General features: G+C 33.0%; 4 protein-coding genes across 4 annotated transcripts; 2 read left to right on the top strand and 2 right to left on the bottom strand.

Moving 5' to 3' along the window:
* Nucleotides 1-134: 134 nt before the first annotated feature.
* Nucleotides 135-4,962, bottom strand: Shark (SH2 ankyrin repeat kinase). The gene is made up of 12 exons (XM_066402823.1): nucleotides 4,710-4,962; nucleotides 3,507-3,647; nucleotides 3,209-3,362; nucleotides 2,958-3,156; nucleotides 2,652-2,898; nucleotides 2,395-2,594; nucleotides 2,201-2,341; nucleotides 1,715-1,979; nucleotides 1,381-1,662; nucleotides 1,128-1,266; nucleotides 651-810; nucleotides 135-596 (listed from the first exon to the last, which is right to left on the bottom strand). The coding sequence occupies exons 1-12, from the start codon at nucleotides 4,783-4,785 to the stop codon at nucleotides 405-407; spliced, it is 2,196 nt and encodes a 731-aa protein (XP_066258920.1). The 5' UTR covers nucleotides 4,786-4,962; the 3' UTR covers nucleotides 135-404.
* A 1,533-nt stretch (nucleotides 4,963-6,495) lies between these two features.
* On the top strand, nucleotides 6,496-10,338 carry LOC136417279 (solute carrier family 41 member 1-like). The gene is made up of 6 exons (XM_066402901.1): nucleotides 6,496-6,887; nucleotides 8,439-8,757; nucleotides 8,813-8,992; nucleotides 9,046-9,337; nucleotides 9,392-9,575; nucleotides 9,683-10,338. Exons 1-6 carry the CDS (start codon nucleotides 6,877-6,879, stop codon nucleotides 10,206-10,208), a joined length of 1,512 nt encoding a protein of 503 aa, XP_066258998.1. The 5' UTR covers nucleotides 6,496-6,876; the 3' UTR covers nucleotides 10,209-10,338.
* Nucleotides 10,339-10,626: 288 nt separating this feature from the next.
* Nucleotides 10,627-13,002, bottom strand: Alg10 (alpha-1,2-glucosyltransferase Alg10). Its single transcript, XM_066402900.1, has 5 exons — nucleotides 12,716-13,002; nucleotides 12,356-12,517; nucleotides 11,966-12,125; nucleotides 11,773-11,912; nucleotides 10,627-11,716 (listed from the first exon to the last, which is right to left on the bottom strand). Exons 1-5 carry the CDS (start codon nucleotides 12,872-12,874, stop codon nucleotides 10,970-10,972), a joined length of 1,368 nt encoding a protein of 455 aa, XP_066258997.1. The 5' UTR covers nucleotides 12,875-13,002; the 3' UTR covers nucleotides 10,627-10,969.
* Nucleotides 13,003-13,150: 148 nt separating this feature from the next.
* On the top strand, nucleotides 13,151-17,968 carry LOC136417239 (BOS complex subunit NOMO3). The gene is made up of 13 exons (XM_066402822.1): nucleotides 13,151-13,334; nucleotides 13,485-13,584; nucleotides 13,641-13,924; nucleotides 13,978-14,143; nucleotides 14,513-14,749; nucleotides 14,806-14,971; nucleotides 15,029-15,284; nucleotides 15,372-15,556; nucleotides 15,611-15,789; nucleotides 15,845-16,561; nucleotides 16,619-16,812; nucleotides 16,869-17,121; nucleotides 17,182-17,968. Exons 1-13 carry the CDS (start codon nucleotides 13,198-13,200, stop codon nucleotides 17,800-17,802), a joined length of 3,495 nt encoding a protein of 1,164 aa, XP_066258919.1. The 5' UTR covers nucleotides 13,151-13,197; the 3' UTR covers nucleotides 17,803-17,968.
* The last annotated feature ends 610 nt before the right edge of the window (nucleotides 17,969-18,578 follow it).

The following is an 18,578-nucleotide window of genomic DNA, read 5'->3' as shown; positions in this document are numbered from 1 at the left end:
TTTTTTCTACATCGTATTTAGATGCAACAGTAGACATTCATGCGAGTATCTTCTATTGTTACTACATTAGAGATAATTGACGCCATTGCTGCCAATTTAATACGACATTTTTGAAAGAAACACAACACTTGTACATATATAAATAATATAGTTTAAAATAGGTCTGCATGGCAAAATAGTATATAAAAACAAAAAATTGCACACATTGAAGATCAATAATTGAAGATGTTGGACATATGACTAGTAAAACGTAACAATAAAATTATCTGCAATTGTCAATTATTCTATAGTTAAGACTTAAATTTATACAAATAAAAATCAATGTCTTTACAATCTAGAAGAATTTAAAATTTGCGATTTTACACCTTGAAACATTTACAACGAAATACAGCACATCAGATTCTCTAAACTAAATTAGCTTCGGGAATTAATTCCCTTATGTTCATGTAATCACACTGAAAAAATTCGACCAATTCTTTAAAAGCGGGACGCTGGTCTTTGTCCTGAGCCCAGCACTCTAACATTTTTAAATAAACTTCTTCAGGGCAGGCCTTAGGTTTTTCCAGCCTTTTACCATTGTCTATAAGAATTATGGCCTATAATGGAGAATTTTTAATTGTTTTTTCAGGGAGGCAAGTTAGTAAAAATACCTCGGCGCCTTTCATATCGTCATAAGGGGTTGCGCCATATGAGTATATTTCCCAAATTGTTACCCCAAAACTCCACACGTCGCTTTTATGATCAAACTGGCCATAATTGTACGATTCTGGAGCATACCATTTTAAAGGCCACCTACCACCTTTCAAAGCCCTATAGAAGGAAAAATAGGGTTTTTAATCCGTTAAAAAAAAAGCCTTAATCAAATGAATATAGAACCTTTAAAGAGAAATCAAAAGAAAAAATTCTATATTAGAAAAGTCATTGCTAAAGAAATGAAAAATTACGGATCCTTTTATTTTTAATTTGATAGAATAGTTTCATCTCTAGAAAAATTATATCTTAATAATTGATTTAAATTCAACGTCAAAGAGACAAAGAGAGAATCAGAGAGAAAATTGGAATAAAAAACCTAACAATATCCATCAATATTGTATAATAATACTTACTAAACTTTCAAAATCACTCACCTATAATACTCATGGTTGGATTCTAAAGCCCTTGACAATCCAAAATCGCTAATTTTAGCTTGGTATTTCGAAGAAAGAAGTATATTTCTAGCAGCTAAATCCCTGTGTACAAAGCGATTTTCCTCTAGGTAATGCATCCCTTAAAAAACAATTCAAGAAAATAAAATATTTACTTACTCTCAGGATCCTTGAGGCATAATGAACCGTAAAAACGTTATAAATTAATATAACAGTTAAGTTTAAGGTAACTTACCACATGCGATCTGTGCAGCCCAGATTGTGAACTCAAATTTCGGATTTATTTCGTGCTGGTGTTTGTCGATGTACTGTAAAATTGCTCCTAAAGGAACTAGTTCCTGTATCATCTGTAACGGAGGACCTAGACAAATCCCTAAGAGTTTCACTATACAATGATGATTTAAACCTAACATGACTTGGGCTTCTCTGTCAAAATTCACTTTATTGCTTTCCGCATGTTCGTTTCTAAGGGTTTTTATTGCTACTTTTATTTCTGTGCGGTCTTTCAATAATAATCCTGAAAACGTTTTACTATTATTATAAAATAAAAGAAAATCAAACACATATACCTTCATAAACTGAGGCAAATTCCCCTTCTCCAATTAAACCTTTACATGTCAAGTTAGCGGGATCTATGAACCGATCAACCTTATCCAAAGGATCTCTGTTGTTATTAATAATATCATTAGTGCTGTCGACTAAGTTTAAATCGCTGACAAATGAGATATTTTTAAACATCAATGGCGTGGAAATTTCATTAGAATTGTCAGTTCCCTGAGGTATTTGGAGTTTTGGTCTTACTGTTTTCAAATTGTTTTTCTTTAACGTTGATATCTAAATATAAAAAATTATTTCTTTAGTTATTTTTCCTATTAAAGATTATGGCAATATAACTATATAATATATACTGAATGTATAAATATAAGTATAATAATAAACCATAATCAATACTGCAGCTGCATAAATAAATAAAAGACATTGATGTCTGCTTCTGATTAAAATCAAATGATAATTGTTCTGTATTTTAGTAAGAAAAACTTTGGAAATAATATTACCGGAGGTGCGTTAGGTTTTGGAGGAGGCGGCACCGGAGTAATCAAATTGGTAGGTAATCCATCGGACATAATACTATAATGTTCCACTAAGTGCTCAAGAGAGTTTAATAACGGACCGTCGTCAATAAGGAAGTAACCATCCTAAAAACAAATAAAATACATATTTTCTTCACACAGAAGAATTAAAAACCTACCTCTTTTTTAATTACGTAATTCCGAACCTTTTCATGGAAGAGAGATAAAATATAAGCTTCAAATCTCTCACTATAACGTACCAAGTATACCCCACTTTGAGCATTAAATGCCATTATTTTTTCTTCAGCTTCGTTTCTGTCTAAAGTGCCATGGTAAAAATCATTACGACTTATTGTTGGTGAAGGACACTCATAATTATCTATAAGATATAGTTTCATCAGAAGAAATAGAATTATATGAATGATTATTATTCTACCTAAAAATGAGGCACAATTATTATGTCCCTTTTTCCTAGCTAGTTGAGCAGGCACCAGGTTTTTCTTAGTTCTAGGTTTAATTGGAGCATGAAAAGCCAATAACATTTTCACAACTTCGAGATGTCCTTCACTGGCCGCTACATGTAAAGGAACTTCTCCGTTTTCCGTATTTCGTGCCTGAATATTAGCTTTGCCCGAAGTTATCAATAATTTTACAGTAAGAGGTCGGTTATACTTGCAAGCATACTGAAATATGTCAATCAGAAAATATGTATATTGTGTAATCATAGATTACAGGCTTTTACATGCAAAGGAGTGACCCCCATGGCATCCCGCAGATTGACGTTAACTTGGTGGTCAATTAATTTTCGTAAAATATCATTTTGGCCATTGCTGGCAGCTAAGTGAGCAGCAGTTTTGCCATCCTGGTTTTTTGCATCACAACCCATGTATCCTGATTGAAGTAATCTGGTCACTATTTCATAATTTCCTACATTTGTGGCCCTGACAATAGACACGTATTATGTCTGATATTTTATACAGTTACAGTACAAACCTATGAAGTAAATTACTGCTCCCAGATCTCATAGTTTGATGTGGGGGTTGGTGACCTTTGACAAATTCAGTTAAAACTAATCCATTTCCTGCCAATGGGGTCTTTTTGTAAAAATCTATAAGATTTTCTAATCCATGAAATTTTACAGATTCATCTAAAAATTAGGAATGCTAAACTATAAATTACTGGGATAAACCAATTGTTAATAGGAGATTTACAAAACTGATATGCAAATTTCCTACAAGGGGTTCATTTATGTAAATAAAATATATCAAATGGGCATAATTTAAAAACTTACTTATGGAAAAAATAGCGTCCTCTTGATGCCTGCGTATTTGATAATTATTTACTTCAGTCTCACATAACACTGAAAGGACATAATCACTGGGGGAAGAAATACTGTCTCTTACAATAAATAGACCATTAACTTTTCGAGGATCTGAAAAGGTGTCCCATTAAATTAGGCTAGTAATCAACTAGTGAGGTGTAGAAAAGGGTAATAAGTTGATTAAAATTGAGATAATGTTAGTAAATATCTATTTTAAGACTTCTATTTGATTTATAATCTACATGCCATTACTGTATGATATGCTAATCAATGTTTATCACTATTTAAATAACTGCAACATTTATAACATGAGTAAGAAAGTAGGTACGAGACATATTTTAAATTTTGCATTATTTACATAAACTGTTGGTCATAACATATATTAATTCCTATCCAAATGGATAATAATTGTTCAATTTACAAATTCAAGTCATTTTTAATTAGACCTTAGCAACAATAAATTGGGGAATAACCTTCCTTTAATGATATTAAAATGTAGTTAAAAAAGCAGATAAAAGAATATATTATACTGAAAGTAGGTATAAGGTATATGGTAGGATAAAATACACTATGCTGTAATTGTAAATGTCAATTAAAAGTAACACTGTATATATGTAAGCTCTAAAGTTAGGTAGATTCCAAATTTGAGCTACATATCTCATAAATTCTGAGAGCTATAAAGAAAACATAAATTTTTTTTTAAACTTTGGCAGCCTGTATCTCACAGTGTGAGTGGTTGCTAATCATATTTTTTTTCTTTATTTTTCATCCTAAGAAATTAAAATTATGCAACCTAATTTTGGGACAAATTATATATTGAAATATATATTGCTTCATTTTTTATCAAAAAAACTGACTGATTGAGACAAAATATAAGTGATTGAGAATCGCATGTTGTATCATATGATTAAACCCTTATTGATAGATTCATATTGTTAAGTCTTAATTTCTTAATTGTAGGGTTGATAAAATATATAAAATGGCATGCTATTAATGGGAATTTACAATGATGATGTCTAGTTATAATAAGTGGTTGAGTAGGTGGTACTAAAAACTGGTTATGAGAGGATGCTATCAGTAGTGATTAATTATGATAAGATTTATATATGAGTAGATAACTTTAGGTATCAAATGAAGAACTTCATTAATAATATAAAACTATATTTTACATACTTTCTTGTAAAAGTTTTTCCCCAACTTCCCTGCTAATCTTTGGATGATACCAACAAATTTCTTCGGACTGACTCATTGTTGGTGTCTCTTCCTGTTATCACCATATGTGCTGAGTTGAATACAATGTTTGTTCAATTTGAGTTTATTAAATATTAATATAATTGATACTTTCTCGGGGATTTTAATAACGAAAAGCAAAACAATAACATTTCACTTCTATTTTTACGATTCTGAGAATTGTTTTGACGTTTTAAATGACATCAATGACTCGAGTAACTCGTTTGACGTTAAATCACACTTTAAGCGTTTTCGCGAGCGCTCCATTCAAATTACATACGAGTTACATGTTCTTACGTTTGTTGGTCTTCTGTAGACAATGTCAATATTTGTTCCTAAAATTTTTTTAATACTTTATTTTAATGTTTATGGGCAACAGAAAAACGTGCAAAGATTCATAGTAAATCAATTCTAGACATACAACTGCATACATACCTTGACAAATCGTCCAATGGTTAATGCTTCAAAGGCAGTATTTTCTCGGTTGAAATTAAATACCAGATAAATTTCGTATATGAAAGTTTTAATAAAGAATCTATGTCAAATATTGGATCAGATTTTAAATCTTCCTGACGTAATCCTGTCCAATGTCCTACACCTCTACATAGATATAAATATTATGAATTTCAATGGAATATCAAAAAGGGTTACGGCCATTTATTTCATATAGGATCTCAAATAGTCGTCAGTATCACACATCTTCCTCTTCTTGGATTACCTATATTAGGGGATCAGAAAAATATCATACAACTTAATATGAAAGGTTTCAGCCTATTAGCTCCCATCAGTTTGATTTACCTTTAGTAAATCAAACGCAAGCGGAAAGTAGTAACTAAGTGAAGTATGGAACAGTAGTGGTTAAGTGCTTTTCTGGTTTATTTACGAGATTCGCGTTTGTGCTTTGCATATAATTAGAACAAACCATAACATACATGCACATATTAAAGGCCACGCCATGGCAGTAGTAACCGGAAACAGGTGACGTCCTATCACCGGAAACCGGTAACGGTATGACCTGTGATTCTGAGTCCACTGCAATGTGGAATGTCTCCAAACACAAGAGTATAGTTCCCTATAACATTCATTGGAGTTAATGGAAATGTTTTAATTTAAAGCCATCTTTCAAAAAGTCGACACAGAAAACTGTATAATTGAATACTGGTAAGGATATTATTCCTCGGAGTAACTGTTTCTGTATTGCTCCTTATCAGTCTCAAACAATTTTACAATGGAATCAAGTTATTGAAATGCTAAAATTGTATGTTTAAAATATGTCAGTCTTGAAAAATCGAATCAGGTGAAAAAATAATATACACGGTGGCGCAAAGTTTGACAAAGTACCAAATTGTCCTTATTTCTCTATATTATATAATACAATTATAACATCCTGACTGAGTTTGTTTTATAACTACGACTTGAACAAATAAAACTCGACGAGATCTGCTTAAAATGGACAAAACTTGATTGATCTTTTATAGGTCACATTTGTCCTAACTCAATGTATAGCATCACCTACCGCTTTAACCGACAACATGAGTGCAATTTCCATCTCCCTCTTACAAATGCTACAGCTCCTCACACTGAGCCGATTTGTTATTTAAATAGAGGTTCCAAATTAAAAGTTAGTAGGTATACTTAGTGAACTTGGCCCCTTGACCTGAAACTTTAATGAAACCTTTACTTACGCAACTTAAGCAGAGGAAGGAAAATTGCGGAAGGAAGCTAAATAAAGACCTCAGCACGTTAGATTCAAATAAAGTGACTCAAGGCCTATATCTCCTAGCAAATTCAGGGGCCATTTTTACGCATTTAAAGCATTTGAGGGCGTAATAACATAATGGCCCATAATAACTACTAGCTATTGCGACCTAAGTAGTTTGAAGTAAGACTTTCAATTGAAAGCTGTAAAAATAATATTTGCGAAACGGCTATTGTTTCATAGTGCCCTCCTTAGACCCCTCAAAATATTTTCCATTGCAAATAGTGAACGTAAATATTCTTAATTTATTTGCTGGAAGTGCTGTGTGTCTCTTTTAAATGTATTGTCACGACATAAGTGCTTCTCAAAAATGATTTCTACTACAGGAAGTTACCTACATATTCAACACGGATGGATATGGGGTGAGTTAAATCAAATCATCAAAAGTAGGGCAATCGCAATAATTATTTCAAAATGCAAATGTTTGATCATGCTTTATGACATTGCATATTCATGATTGTGTAATAGACTTTTAAGCGCATTGAACCAATATACAAACGCGGTAAAAATTATATTTCATTAATAGACATCAATGAGGTTTTACCTGTAAAATCTCGTTATCTAAGCAACTTGCAATAAACCCACGGACTTCTGACGTCATCACAGTGCAAAACGCATAAGATCTTAATGGCCTCACAAATTTAGGCGATTTACAAAAAAGCCCATTTGTCATTTACACATATAATTTAATAATCATGTATGTATTAACACCAACACGATTTATTTAACAGCAGAACTTTAAAGGTGGTCGATTATACTAATACATGTTAACGAAAAAATGCGGTTTAATGTTAAGCCTAAACGGTTCTCTGTAGTCCTGTCCGTCTAGTAACATAATTTTAGCTCTAAATTAAGATGAAGTACATATTTATTTGCACTTATATAGATGGAACTATTTATTTTTACTGGGGGCAAGCAAGGAACAATAGAGTGGGTATTAAGTGTTACAGAACATGACAGACCTACATTTTAATATACATTGGGCAAAATGTTGATTGGTAAATAATTGTAGAGAAAGAGTATAAATGGAATTCAATAAATCAATATATTCAGACGAGTCCATGTAGAGAGATTTGAAGCTTGCAGTTAGTGCGTTATAGAAATGTAATCCCATAAGCGCTTTGCGCTCTTGTGAAAATAGTTTTTAGCTATGAAAATTTAATGGAAATTTTGAGAAACCACTGTCGGAAGGTTGTTCGAGTGAGAGCAAATTAAGTATTTCAAAATTCTGGTTTTTAAATATTCCCACCACGAAACAAAAATATAATTCTAGTGTCAGAAAACCGCCACCCAATTTCAATTATTCAATAATTAATTATGTTAAGGCACGTTTAAAAAGTGCCTTATCATATCCAAAAATTCGAACTCATTAAAATCACTTGAACGCTTCAATGCGCCCAATATGACAATCCTTTCTCTAATATATTTTATCTAATACTTTCTGGTTTAACAAATTTGGGGAACAAAAAGCCTTGTTTCGATCAAAAGCAATTTCAAGCAACAGATAATATTGGACTATCCTAATAGGCTGATAGTTAGAAAGTGGTGAGCTCATTAACACCAATAATCGACTGCTCTATCCTCAATATCACAGTAAAGAATGTTGCTGACGTCTGAGCGATAAGTATATTTTCTTATTATTTTTATTACTTGCAAAATTGTTATGAAAAACGACGTGTTGTATGTAAGCTCGATAAAGCATGCAGTACCGAACCGATTGAACCTGCGGATAAGTATTGATGATAATACTTCACAAGGTGAAAAACCGTGGTTTATTTTAACTAAACTTTCATAGCTTTCACAGCAGTGATGGGATTCAATTAAAGCATTAAAAATATTTACAGGTATGAATCAAATAGTTAAAATTTTCTTTTAATACATCAATAAATCAAATACAATAAGTTTCCTTTCAGAAAAAATAGAGATGGAGGCAACATGGATAACAGCAACCATATACAAGCACCAATGGACAGTTCTAAACCCTCCAAGCCCAAGGGTGACGGGCTTATCGTCTCGACAATAGAAATGACATCAATTATTGCGACTGTGACGGAAACAGACAACAACGAAAATGACAATGGAAAGTTACCAGATATCGTTGCAGAGGCCAACGTATGCCAAGACGTCCAATCTGAAGAAACCTTCTTTTCTATCGCCATTCAAGTATTCATTCCATTTTTAATCGCCGGGTTTGGGATGGTTTGCGCAGGACTTGTCCTGGATCGCATACAGGTTGGTGCACGGTGATCATACTTTGGCCCAATAATCTTTACGAAGTGCCTTACAGCATTGGGAAGTATTTGAAGAAATATCAGAACTAGTAATCCTAATTCCCGCCCTTCTTGGATTAAAAGGAAACCTTGAGATGACGCTAGCATCCCGATTATCCACGCAAGCTAACTTAGGGCATATGGACACCACTCAACAAAAAATTAGCATTATTATGGGAAATTTAACACTTATACAGGTAAGCCACGCACGTAATAAACTAATACCGTGCGTATCACCTCAATGTTTCAGAGTCAAGCGATTGTGGTGGGTTTTCTTGGTGCGCTAGTGGCCATTGTCATGGGAGGAATTAAGAGCAGCGAAGTGGAGCTAGACCACGCGTATATTCTGTGCGCCAGTAGCTTAATTACTGTATCTGTAGCCAGCCTTGTACTTGGCCTAATTACGGCAGGAGTTATAATTCTCTCCAGGCATTGCAATATCAATCCTGATAATGTGGCCACTCCCATTGCTGCTAGTTTGGGAGATATCACCTCTCTTAGTTTACTTTCCTGGGTGTCCACGTTATTATATGAATCTATTGGTCAGTGGTTGGCGATTGTAATAGGACATTTAATTAATTTTATTTGTCTATCAGGGCAACAAGACTGGCTAGCGCCTCTAATAATCGCTGGCTACATACTGGCAATACCTTTGTGGGTTTGGATTGCAAAAAGAAATCCTCAGACAAGAGAAGTTCTTCTTCATGGATGGACACCAGTCGTAGGAGCAATGCTTATCAGCTCTATAGGAGGCCTCATATTGGATTTCATGGTTTCTAGGTAAGCTGAACTTATAAATTGTCTTGTAATCAAAATAACTAAAACCAATTTACTCAAAGTCTGTAAACCATGACATAATAAAAGGAATAAATTTATTTCTTCTATAGATTTGAAGGAATAGCTGTTTACCAACCGGTAATAAATGGAGTTGGAGGAAATCTGGTGGCAGTGCAATCCAGCAGAATAGCCACTGCTCTTCATAAGGAAGCAGAGCTAGGTGTGGTACCCCCGGGAAATTCAAATGAGGAAGATGAGACCAAAAAAATATTCATATCTCCAATGGCAGCTTTTTGCGGGAAAGGGCCCCATGCGAGAACCACGCGGGTCCTAATGACCATGGTTATTCCCGGGCATATAATTTTTATTTATACCATCGACTACATCAAAGATGGCGAAACATCTCTCAGCTCAGTCTTCATTGTAGTCTATTTATTAGCGGCAGTAATGCAAGTTGCCACTTTACTTTACGTGGCATACATTTTGATCCACTGGATGTGGAAGAAGAAAATTGACCCGGATAACTCAGCTATTCCATATTTGACTTCTGTAGGTGACCTATTAGGTATTACTTTGTTAGCTATAGCCTTTCAATTTTTATATCTTGTTTCTGATCATGATGTACAAACAGATTGAAATTTCTTCTTTAGTTTCATGTGATATTGATGAATTGTAACTCTGATAGATAGACATATAAATAGTGTTATGCATTTCATGTTAGAACATATTGATAATTTATTTTTAAATAAAAAAATGTTGCAAGAAATTATTTTTCTCATTCATTGTGGTTGAAGCAACAAAATTCTATTTTAACTAAAAACCCCTTAATTGATAAAAATAAGAAAAAGAAACAGATAAAATTTTAAAAACAATGTAGGGATATATTGAAATCATAAATAAATGACATTAGATTAGACCTAAACACAGTAACATAAATATACTTCACGAAACAAAAGTATAGGTCAAATACAACTGGAAAAAATCTATATATATATATATAGTATATATATATATAGAACTAAATATAATAAAATATATTAAATGCGCGAATCTAAAAGAACTTCTAATGGAACCACACCTGACGAGATTAAAGCACAACTTACCTCTAACTATACTTACTTATTTTCTTGTAACAAGGAAAACTATTAAAAACTTTTCCAAACAAAAACAAAAAACACACAATAAACAAAATTTAAAAAACCAAAATCTTCATCATCATTTCTATGTTTTCTCTTAAGCCAAATTTGACTGGAAAAATACATGGTTCCTATCTTAAAGTAATATCTTCCTTAATTAGACTTCTTTAGGAAGGAACACGCAAACACAAGCACACAGCCGCTGTTTTTCAATATAAAAATAAGTGTTAAATGACCTACAGATGATTTGAAAGTGACTAATTACCATATAATCTTCTGAGGATAATCCATGTCATCCCAACGCAACGTTTTGGTGAAAAATATATTGAATGTTATCATATTCATGACACTATATGTAACAAATTCTAGGATAACATTGAACACTCCTGAATCCTTGTTTTTCATTTTAAGTCTTAATATTACATATGGGGCCAAGAAATATCGCAACTCCAAAAGCGATTGACTAGCAAGCAAAATTGTCATGCCCAGAGTGAAAGGAATAAAGAAACTTAAGTCAGTTTTGTCCCAGAGCGTTTTAATTATAACGTAAAGGCCAAATATGTAAAATGGAATTAACATATACCTAAACCACCAATACTTGCCGAAAAATCGGGACCAAATGTAGAATATTAAATGCCTGTTATCAGCTAACAAATAAGGGTGAACTACAGTGTTTAAGCGGATAATGAGACCAAAAATTACAGTAAGAGTAATTATTAATACTTTGTGGCTCCTAGCAAAATTTGCGAAATTCAGTACTTCACCTACAAAATAAGGCCAACCAAACACTAAACAAAACAAACTAAAATAAAAGATTTGAGGGATGTTAATTCCAATGTTATGGGCATTTCTATCACCCACTACTATGCCGTTATTTAACCATAAAAATATTAGGAAACTGAATATTATGCTAATGTAACAGAACGAATTCATCCAAAAATTGAAGGTACTGTTTCGTAAAGTCTTGACTGGATCTGCTAATGCACCCATAATAAATGGTTTTAGGTTCTAAAATATTATTATGAGTTAGCAGCATCTTTCCATATATAGCTTAATATTTATACCTGAAGTGGAAACTTTCCTGCCTTCATATATGAATCTTTTTTCTGCGCCCAAAAGGCATGCAGCTCAGTTAAAATATATTTTGCCCCATAAATTGCCACAAAAAGGACATTAGTCTGTCTGCAGACAACTGACAAGAATCCTTAAATTGTTTTTCAGTTTAGACAAAATTTTATTATTTTTAATGTGACTTACCAGCTACTGATGCAGAGTAATGGTAACCCTTTTCATTGGCAATAATGAAAAGAAGTAAAGTTGTTAATGATACTATGTCTGTGTAATAAATATGTGACAAAAAGTAAAGTGGGGGTAAAAGTGTCATCATAAGAGCTGAAAACACCCTTTGCCATTCACTCTAAAAGAGATATGGAAAAGTTAATATACAAGGGGATATAACTAAGAAAAAATTTCTATAGGAATTAAAAACAATTCTTTGCATTTTTAGAACCAAATAGAATAATCCTTCTTGATGTTATTTTATTTTACACATTCAATTCAATATGTATCAGCCATCTATACTTGTTTAAAAATTGCAATGTTGAGAAGATGATATATAAAATGAATCATATAGTGGCTATGACTTACCTGAACCGATTTTGAAAAGAGGATGTAGAACAATATGAAGTTGACACATGAGAATAATAATGAGATTGATCGGAGCCAATAAATGGAACATAATCTCAAAGGGCCTAAAAATGCAGCACTGATTAAGTAGAGGCCTGGTAATGTAGTGACTTTTGGGTCCCACTGAAAAGACAATATAGTAGTACTTTATTCATTTGTTTTCTCAGTTACTGCTAGTTATATTCTGAATTGCTTAGAAAAGAGCATTAAAGCTACATTGGAAACTTGAATGGAAGTTACTGTTATATAGGCTTAAGAGGATACTACTAAGGATATTCTATTACAAGGTGAATATTTGGTAGGTAACTAATAAATACTTACAATGTTAAAGTTCAAATAGCAATACTGTTGCCCTAGAGGTAAGTGAAACTCTTCATCAACAATTAACTTTGAGGTTATGTAAATTTTGTAAAATAGGAATTTTGAGAAAATAACGTACAATGCAAAAGTAATGAGCAGGTATATTTTCGGAAAGCTCATGGTTCTTTCAATGAGGAACTGGAATAGAAGCGCAACTCATGAGATTAAGGTGAAATTAATTAATTATAAATGAGAAATGATGAAAAGAGGCCCGAACGGTGTGTATAAACAAATGAAATAAGGGATTTTCACATTCTGCAAGCCTAGAATTTCTGTCCATGCATAAGCGCTGATGTCTTTGTTTACCTACAAGACGGAAAGAGAAAACAATACCACAAGCTTAATCAGTTGCGCCATGTTGCTGTCACAAGGCTCCTTCACCATTTTCTCAAAACTTAAAAGAAGTTTATGATTTTGGAAAAGCATAAAACTGAATATTTAAGATGTTTCTAAGTTATTTAATTTTAATAGAAGTTTTAGGACCATTAGTTCTTTCAGTTAGAGCTGATGAAGTTCTAGGATGTGGAGGATATATCAAAAGCCACGTCTCCATAGATTTTTCAAAAGTTGAAGTCAAATTGTAAGTGAAATTAGGTTAGAATACTTATTAATTACCGAAAATTATGTCTTAAATTGCCATAAATTCTCATACTTTAACCTTAGTGGTAACTTAGCAATTAATCATTCAGGATAGTTTCCAAAAAAGTAAAACTTCTGGGAATATTTTCAGAGTCACTAAGCAAGGAATCGTGAAAGACAGGACACACTGTGCCCCTAACAATGGCTACTATTTCTTGCCTTTGTATGATAAAGGTGAATTAAGATTAGAAGTAAGTAAACAGCCTGTGTAAGTCCTTCCAAGGATTGTTTTTCTATTGCTTTTCAGTTGTCTCCACCTCCAGGGTGGAGTTTCAGTCCCAAAGCCTTCAACTTTAATGTTGATGGATCAGATCCTTGTAGTCAAGGGAAAGATATCAATTTTGTTTTTGAAGGTTTCGGTATTGCAGGCCAAGTTCAAAGTTTAGGTAAATTGCCTGGTGGCCCTTTAGGGGTTACTGTTAAATTGGTATCTAAAGAAGGCAGCAGAACAACTCAAACTCTTGAAGATGGGAATTTTTCTTTTTCCCCAGTTTATCCTGGATCTTATACAGTGTCAATTTCTGATCCTAAGTAATTTTGATTTTCTAATTTTTATTTGATGTGTAATTTCAAATTAATTATAGGTATAAACTATACAAAGATTCAATTAAAGTTGAAGTAAAAGAAGGCAACACAGAATTACCTGGAGGTAATTTAGTTGTACATGGATATGAAGTGAAAGGAAAAATCTTGACAGCTGATAAAAATCCAGTTAAAAACACTATTATTGCCCTTTTTACTCCCGATAAGGTAGTTTAATTAGGTTGTTCAGTGAAAATTTGAGACTTTTAGCATAAAATGGGATGAGGGTACATAATTTTTTAATATAAATAAATAAATTAAGGATTTATTGAACTTAACAATATATTATTTTAAGTTTTATCAAGTATAAAAGCAGAGTATGTAGACATAAATGTGTTCACAAAATCAAATTAATTCTGCCACATTTTTTTAATAATAGATTTTATCCCTAAGACCTATGAAATAATATATTTATTCCCATTCTATGTTATTATAAATTGTTATCTGTAAATCTCACTAGATTAACAGTTTCATTAACTCACATCTTTATGTTTCAATACTATTTTAATGTAACTATAACAAAAAGAATATTTTTAGGACCAAAACACCCTTATTGATGGTTGTGATACATCCAAATTATCTGGTTTACCTTCAAAAGATATATTTCTTTGTCATATGACTACAAGTTCATCAGGAGAGTTCACATTTCCAGTAGTACCTTCTGGTACATATTATGTGGTTCCTTATTACAAGGAAGGCAATATCCATTTTCAACCAGCAAGAATTGAGTTTTCAGTTCAGCATAAAGATGTAAAATTAGAGCAGAATTTCCAGGTATATTATTTATGCAACAGTACTAAGCTGAGGAATTAAATTTGATGATTTTAAAGGTAATTGGATTTACTGTTAATGGTAAAGTAATAAATGACCGAAACGACCCTATTTCAAATGCTAAAATATTCCTTAATGGAGAAGAAGTGACCAAAACTGATAATTCAGGAAATTATAAGTTGGAAAAGTTGCGAGTAGGAAAATATAATTTGAAAGCAGAAGCAGGTTAGCTTACTCTTCAAATTAAACACTTCAGATTCAAAATGAAATATCCTGTTTTAGAAAATGTCCTATTTAATGAAGTAATTGTCAATATTGAACCAAGTCTTTCATCTTTACCTACTTTGACTCCTTCAGCTTTTAAAGTCTGTGGCAAAGTTGTGAGTGAAAAACCTCATACTGTAGCATTTTCTCAAGTAGGAACCACCAATCTAATTCTTTCTGAAACGAGCCAACAACAATTTTGCCAATATTTGGCACCTGGGAAATATGATATTAGTGTTAAAGTTAGTGATGAAGACAGTAACAAAGGATTACAGTAAGTTGATGTGTTAAGAAGTTTTGTATGACATTGTATAAAATGTCATATGAATTATCTTTAAACCCGTAATTTTTTTGTCAATAGATTTTTCCCTGTAACCCAGAGAGTAGAAGTTTCTCAAGACATCTTATTGGATTTAGTCTTTTCTCAGTTGAAATCCAGTATTTCTGGAAGTGTATCATGTATTAAGAATGAACGCAAAAATGCTTGTGAGGGAATAAGCGTTCTCTTGAAAACTGGTTCTGAGGAAATGTTTCTTCCAATTCACAGTAAGTTGATTTTTATCAAAATTGCATTAAAGCACAAATTTTAATTTATTATAGATTCCTTGTATTCAGCTGCTGACATTCATCCAGGCGTCTACGTAGTATCTCTTTCAAAAAATAACTTGTGTTGGAAAAGCACTAAGCAGACTATCAACGTTAATGCTGAAATCGTACAAATACCTCCGTTTATACAGACAGGGTACTTATTACAGTTTGTTTCTACCCATGATGCCGAGGTAATCACATTAAATTAATATTATTAAAATTTTCTGGTAATTTGTTGGTACACAGATAACATATAAAAATTTGAGGGACGGAAAACCCACAAAATTAGCCATCAACAGTGGAACAACTTCCATATGTTTGGACGCTCCTGGAGAATACACTTTTTCAATAAATAGTTGTCATGAATTTGAGTCTGAAACCGTCACTTACAACACATTCTCTGAGAGAAATCAGATTATGTTGAATGCAAAAAAACACACAGTAACACTATCATTAGACAGTGATAAAAATCATGGGCCCATAGAGGTGACAGTGCAAGTGGGAAATGATCAATTTAAACAAATTGCCCATTTCGAGAAAGATGGGTATGAAATTCGGTTGCTTCTGAAACCTTTTGAAATAGCCAAAATAACACCTAAATCTGATAAATTATTTTTTACTCCCAAGACAAATGAAGTTGAGGGTACTACAGATTGCAGTCATGTTGGGCATAAATTTAAGGCGGTTCTTGGCAAAGTGTTTAAGGGCCAAATTCAGCCACAGCTAGCCGGTGTCACAGTTACCGTTAAAAATTTAATCAACAATGCAGAACAATCTTTGGAAACCGATTCCCAAGGAAATTATAAATTTCCCCCTCTAGAGAGCAATTTTGAGTATAAAATAACTGCTCAGAAAGATTCTTATGTTTTCATTGGCCCTGACAGTAATGGAATGTTTGTCGCCCAAAAATTGGCGGAAATTAACGTTGAAGTGTTGGACGAGGATGACAAATCTCCATTACTAGTAAGTGTTTAAGCATGGTCAGTAGACATTCCTAAATGATTTTTAAACACTTTTAAGGGCGTTCTTTTATCTTTGTCTGGTGGCGAAAGTTATCGCAGAAACCTACCAACGAACTCAAATGGAAAAATCACTTTTCATTCTCTAAGTGCTAGTGACTACTTTTTGAGACCCATGATGAAAGAGTATCGCTTTGAGCCTGCTTCGAAGATAATCACTTTAAAAGAAGGGGAAACAATTAACGTTGTTTTAACGTAAGTTTTATAATTCTTATGTATTTCACTAATATGAACTTATACAATTGCGTTAGGGGGAAACGGGTTGCCTTTAGTGCCTTCGGCAAGCTAACAACAGTAAATGAAGAGCCCGTAGAAAATGCTAACGTTATTGCGTCAGGAGAAGGCAATTGCACCGGCTTATCTGAAGAAGCCACAACTGACTTGACAGGATCTTTTAGAATACGTGGTTTACAGCCATTTTGTACTTTTAAAATCTTTGTTCAAGTGGGAACAGGTCCTTCAAGTTTAGTAGAAAGGACCAGTCCAGAGTTCTTCGAAGTTAAAGTAATTTTGTATTATTGAAGTATTCTTATATGTAAAAAATATTTAAATTTAAATTTTCAGAACATACATGAAGACATAAAGAACTTACATCTAACGGTGTTTAGACCAGTACTCATAACCGACGTGCTAGTGAAAGTGTTTGCTGAAAAAGTCGAACATTACCGGCTTCTGAAAGTAATTCTTTATCGTGAATCTACCAACCCTTCAGTGATATATTCTACATCCGTTGAAAGTCCTAATATTAAGGTAGACAAGGCCAGAAATTACGGCATTCTCGTGCATCTGCCTTCAATTCAATTGGATAACAACGAATATTCAATTCATCTTGAACCAGCGCACAGCCTCAAAGGTTCATCTGAAATAGAGTATTTTAGAGCGAACAGCTCCTTTAGGTATATAGAAATGGAATTTAGTCCTAAAAGTTACGTCAAAGAGCAACCGATTAAGCAAACATCAATTTGGACTATAGTTTTAATCTTAATCATCCTTATAGCATCTTACAACATTCAGACAATCTTAGGGTTACTAAAAGACCGCTTGAATTTTAATATAGAAGGTCTTAGTTCCTACATTCCAATTCCTAGTAATACTAAAGCGGCTAGTGATTATGATAACGATATTGACCAGATAGTGCAAGATATTAATAACGTTAGAAAACATAAGCCAAAGAAGACGAACTAGTAAATATAAGCAAAAGTACAGAAATTTACAATGAGCTCAATCTGTAAGTATGAGGTGTGTAGGTAATACTGTTGTCAGTATAATTTGGGATGTAAGTTGTACGTTATAGAGTAATAAGCATATATTTAGTATTGTTTAATTGTTATTAAATTTATGTTAATTGGAACTGATGAAAAGGATTTTTATCGCATGAAGAGTGATCTGATCAGTTTATCACCACGCCATTTTTCTACCTTGTTAGATAGTATTGAAGCCTAAGTACAGCATTGGCAACATCCAAATCTTTTTCCTGATCGGTTTTCTAGAACCTTGTGGAAAATCCCGTCTTAGCCCGAAGGGTTAAACAGGTCCTGCTGTTCCTCGAGATTCTTTGCGTCTTTATAAAGCGATCCCTGATGATTTGATCTTCACATCCTTAGCAACCGTTAGAATTATTTGATTATAGTATGGAATACCCTCATCTGTTACCTCTAACTTCAACTAAAGATGGACGATATTTATCATCACAATGTCAAGAATGTCCAGTGTTCAATCGCCATCGGACATGTTGATATCAAGGACAGAATGGACCCATGACTATTATTCTTACTACATCAATCATGTCCAATAGTTCTAAGTGGATGTCAAAATTTTCATGCTGGAAAATATCCTGCGGAGGCTTATACATGGAGCTAAACGTTGGGTTTACTCATTTCAGTGTCTTGAATACGTAAGCAATGATACTCAATGTCATTTTTCATCATTATAGTAACACCACTTTTAATGGAGCTTATAAT

Source organism: Euwallacea similis, chromosome 27 (assembly GCF_039881205.1).
Source record: "Euwallacea similis isolate ESF13 chromosome 27, ESF131.1, whole genome shotgun sequence".
NCBI lineage: Eukaryota > Metazoa > Arthropoda > Insecta > Coleoptera > Curculionidae > Euwallacea > Euwallacea similis.
Note: the sequence above shows the minus strand (reverse complement) of the source record. Positions and strands in the feature narration are given on the sequence as shown.

Bases quoted from the DNA above. Each gene is read 5' to 3' on its own strand.
- Shark (XM_066402823.1), bottom strand. From the start codon at position 4,785: ATGAGTCAGTCCGAAGAAATTTGTTGGTATCATCCAAAGATTAGCAGG. The intron at 3,363-3,506 runs GTAAGTTTTTAA...CCTAATTTTTAG, and splicing joins GGACGCTATTTTTTCCATAA to ATGAATCTGTAAAATTTCAT. The intron at 3,157-3,208 runs GTTTGTACTGTA...GTCTATTGTCAG, and splicing joins AGCAGTAATTTACTTCATAG to GGCCACAAATGTAGGAAATT.
- LOC136417279 (XM_066402901.1), top strand. The intron at 8,758-8,812 runs GTTGGTGCACGG...AGTGCCTTACAG, and splicing joins TTGTCCTGGATCGCATACAG to CATTGGGAAGTATTTGAAGA. The intron at 8,993-9,045 runs GTAAGCCACGCA...TCAATGTTTCAG, and splicing joins GAAATTTAACACTTATACAG to AGTCAAGCGATTGTGGTGGG.
- Alg10 (XM_066402900.1), bottom strand. From the start codon at position 12,874: ATGAGCTTTCCGAAAATATACCTGCTCATTACTTTTGCATTGTACGTT. The intron at 11,913-11,965 runs GTAAGTCACATT...AAACAATTTAAG, and splicing joins TTACTCTGCATCAGTAGCTG to GATTCTTGTCAGTTGTCTGC. The intron at 11,717-11,772 runs GTATAAATATTA...ATAATATTTTAG, and splicing joins CAGGAAAGTTTCCACTTCAG to AACCTAAAACCATTTATTAT.
- LOC136417239 (XM_066402822.1), top strand. From the start codon at position 13,198: ATGTTTCTAAGTTATTTAATTTTAATAGAAGTTTTAGGACCATTAGTT. The intron at 16,562-16,618 runs GTAAGTGTTTAA...AACACTTTTAAG, and splicing joins ATGACAAATCTCCATTACTA to GGCGTTCTTTTATCTTTGTC. The intron at 17,122-17,181 runs GTAATTTTGTAT...TTAAATTTTCAG, and splicing joins CAGAGTTCTTCGAAGTTAAA to AACATACATGAAGACATAAA.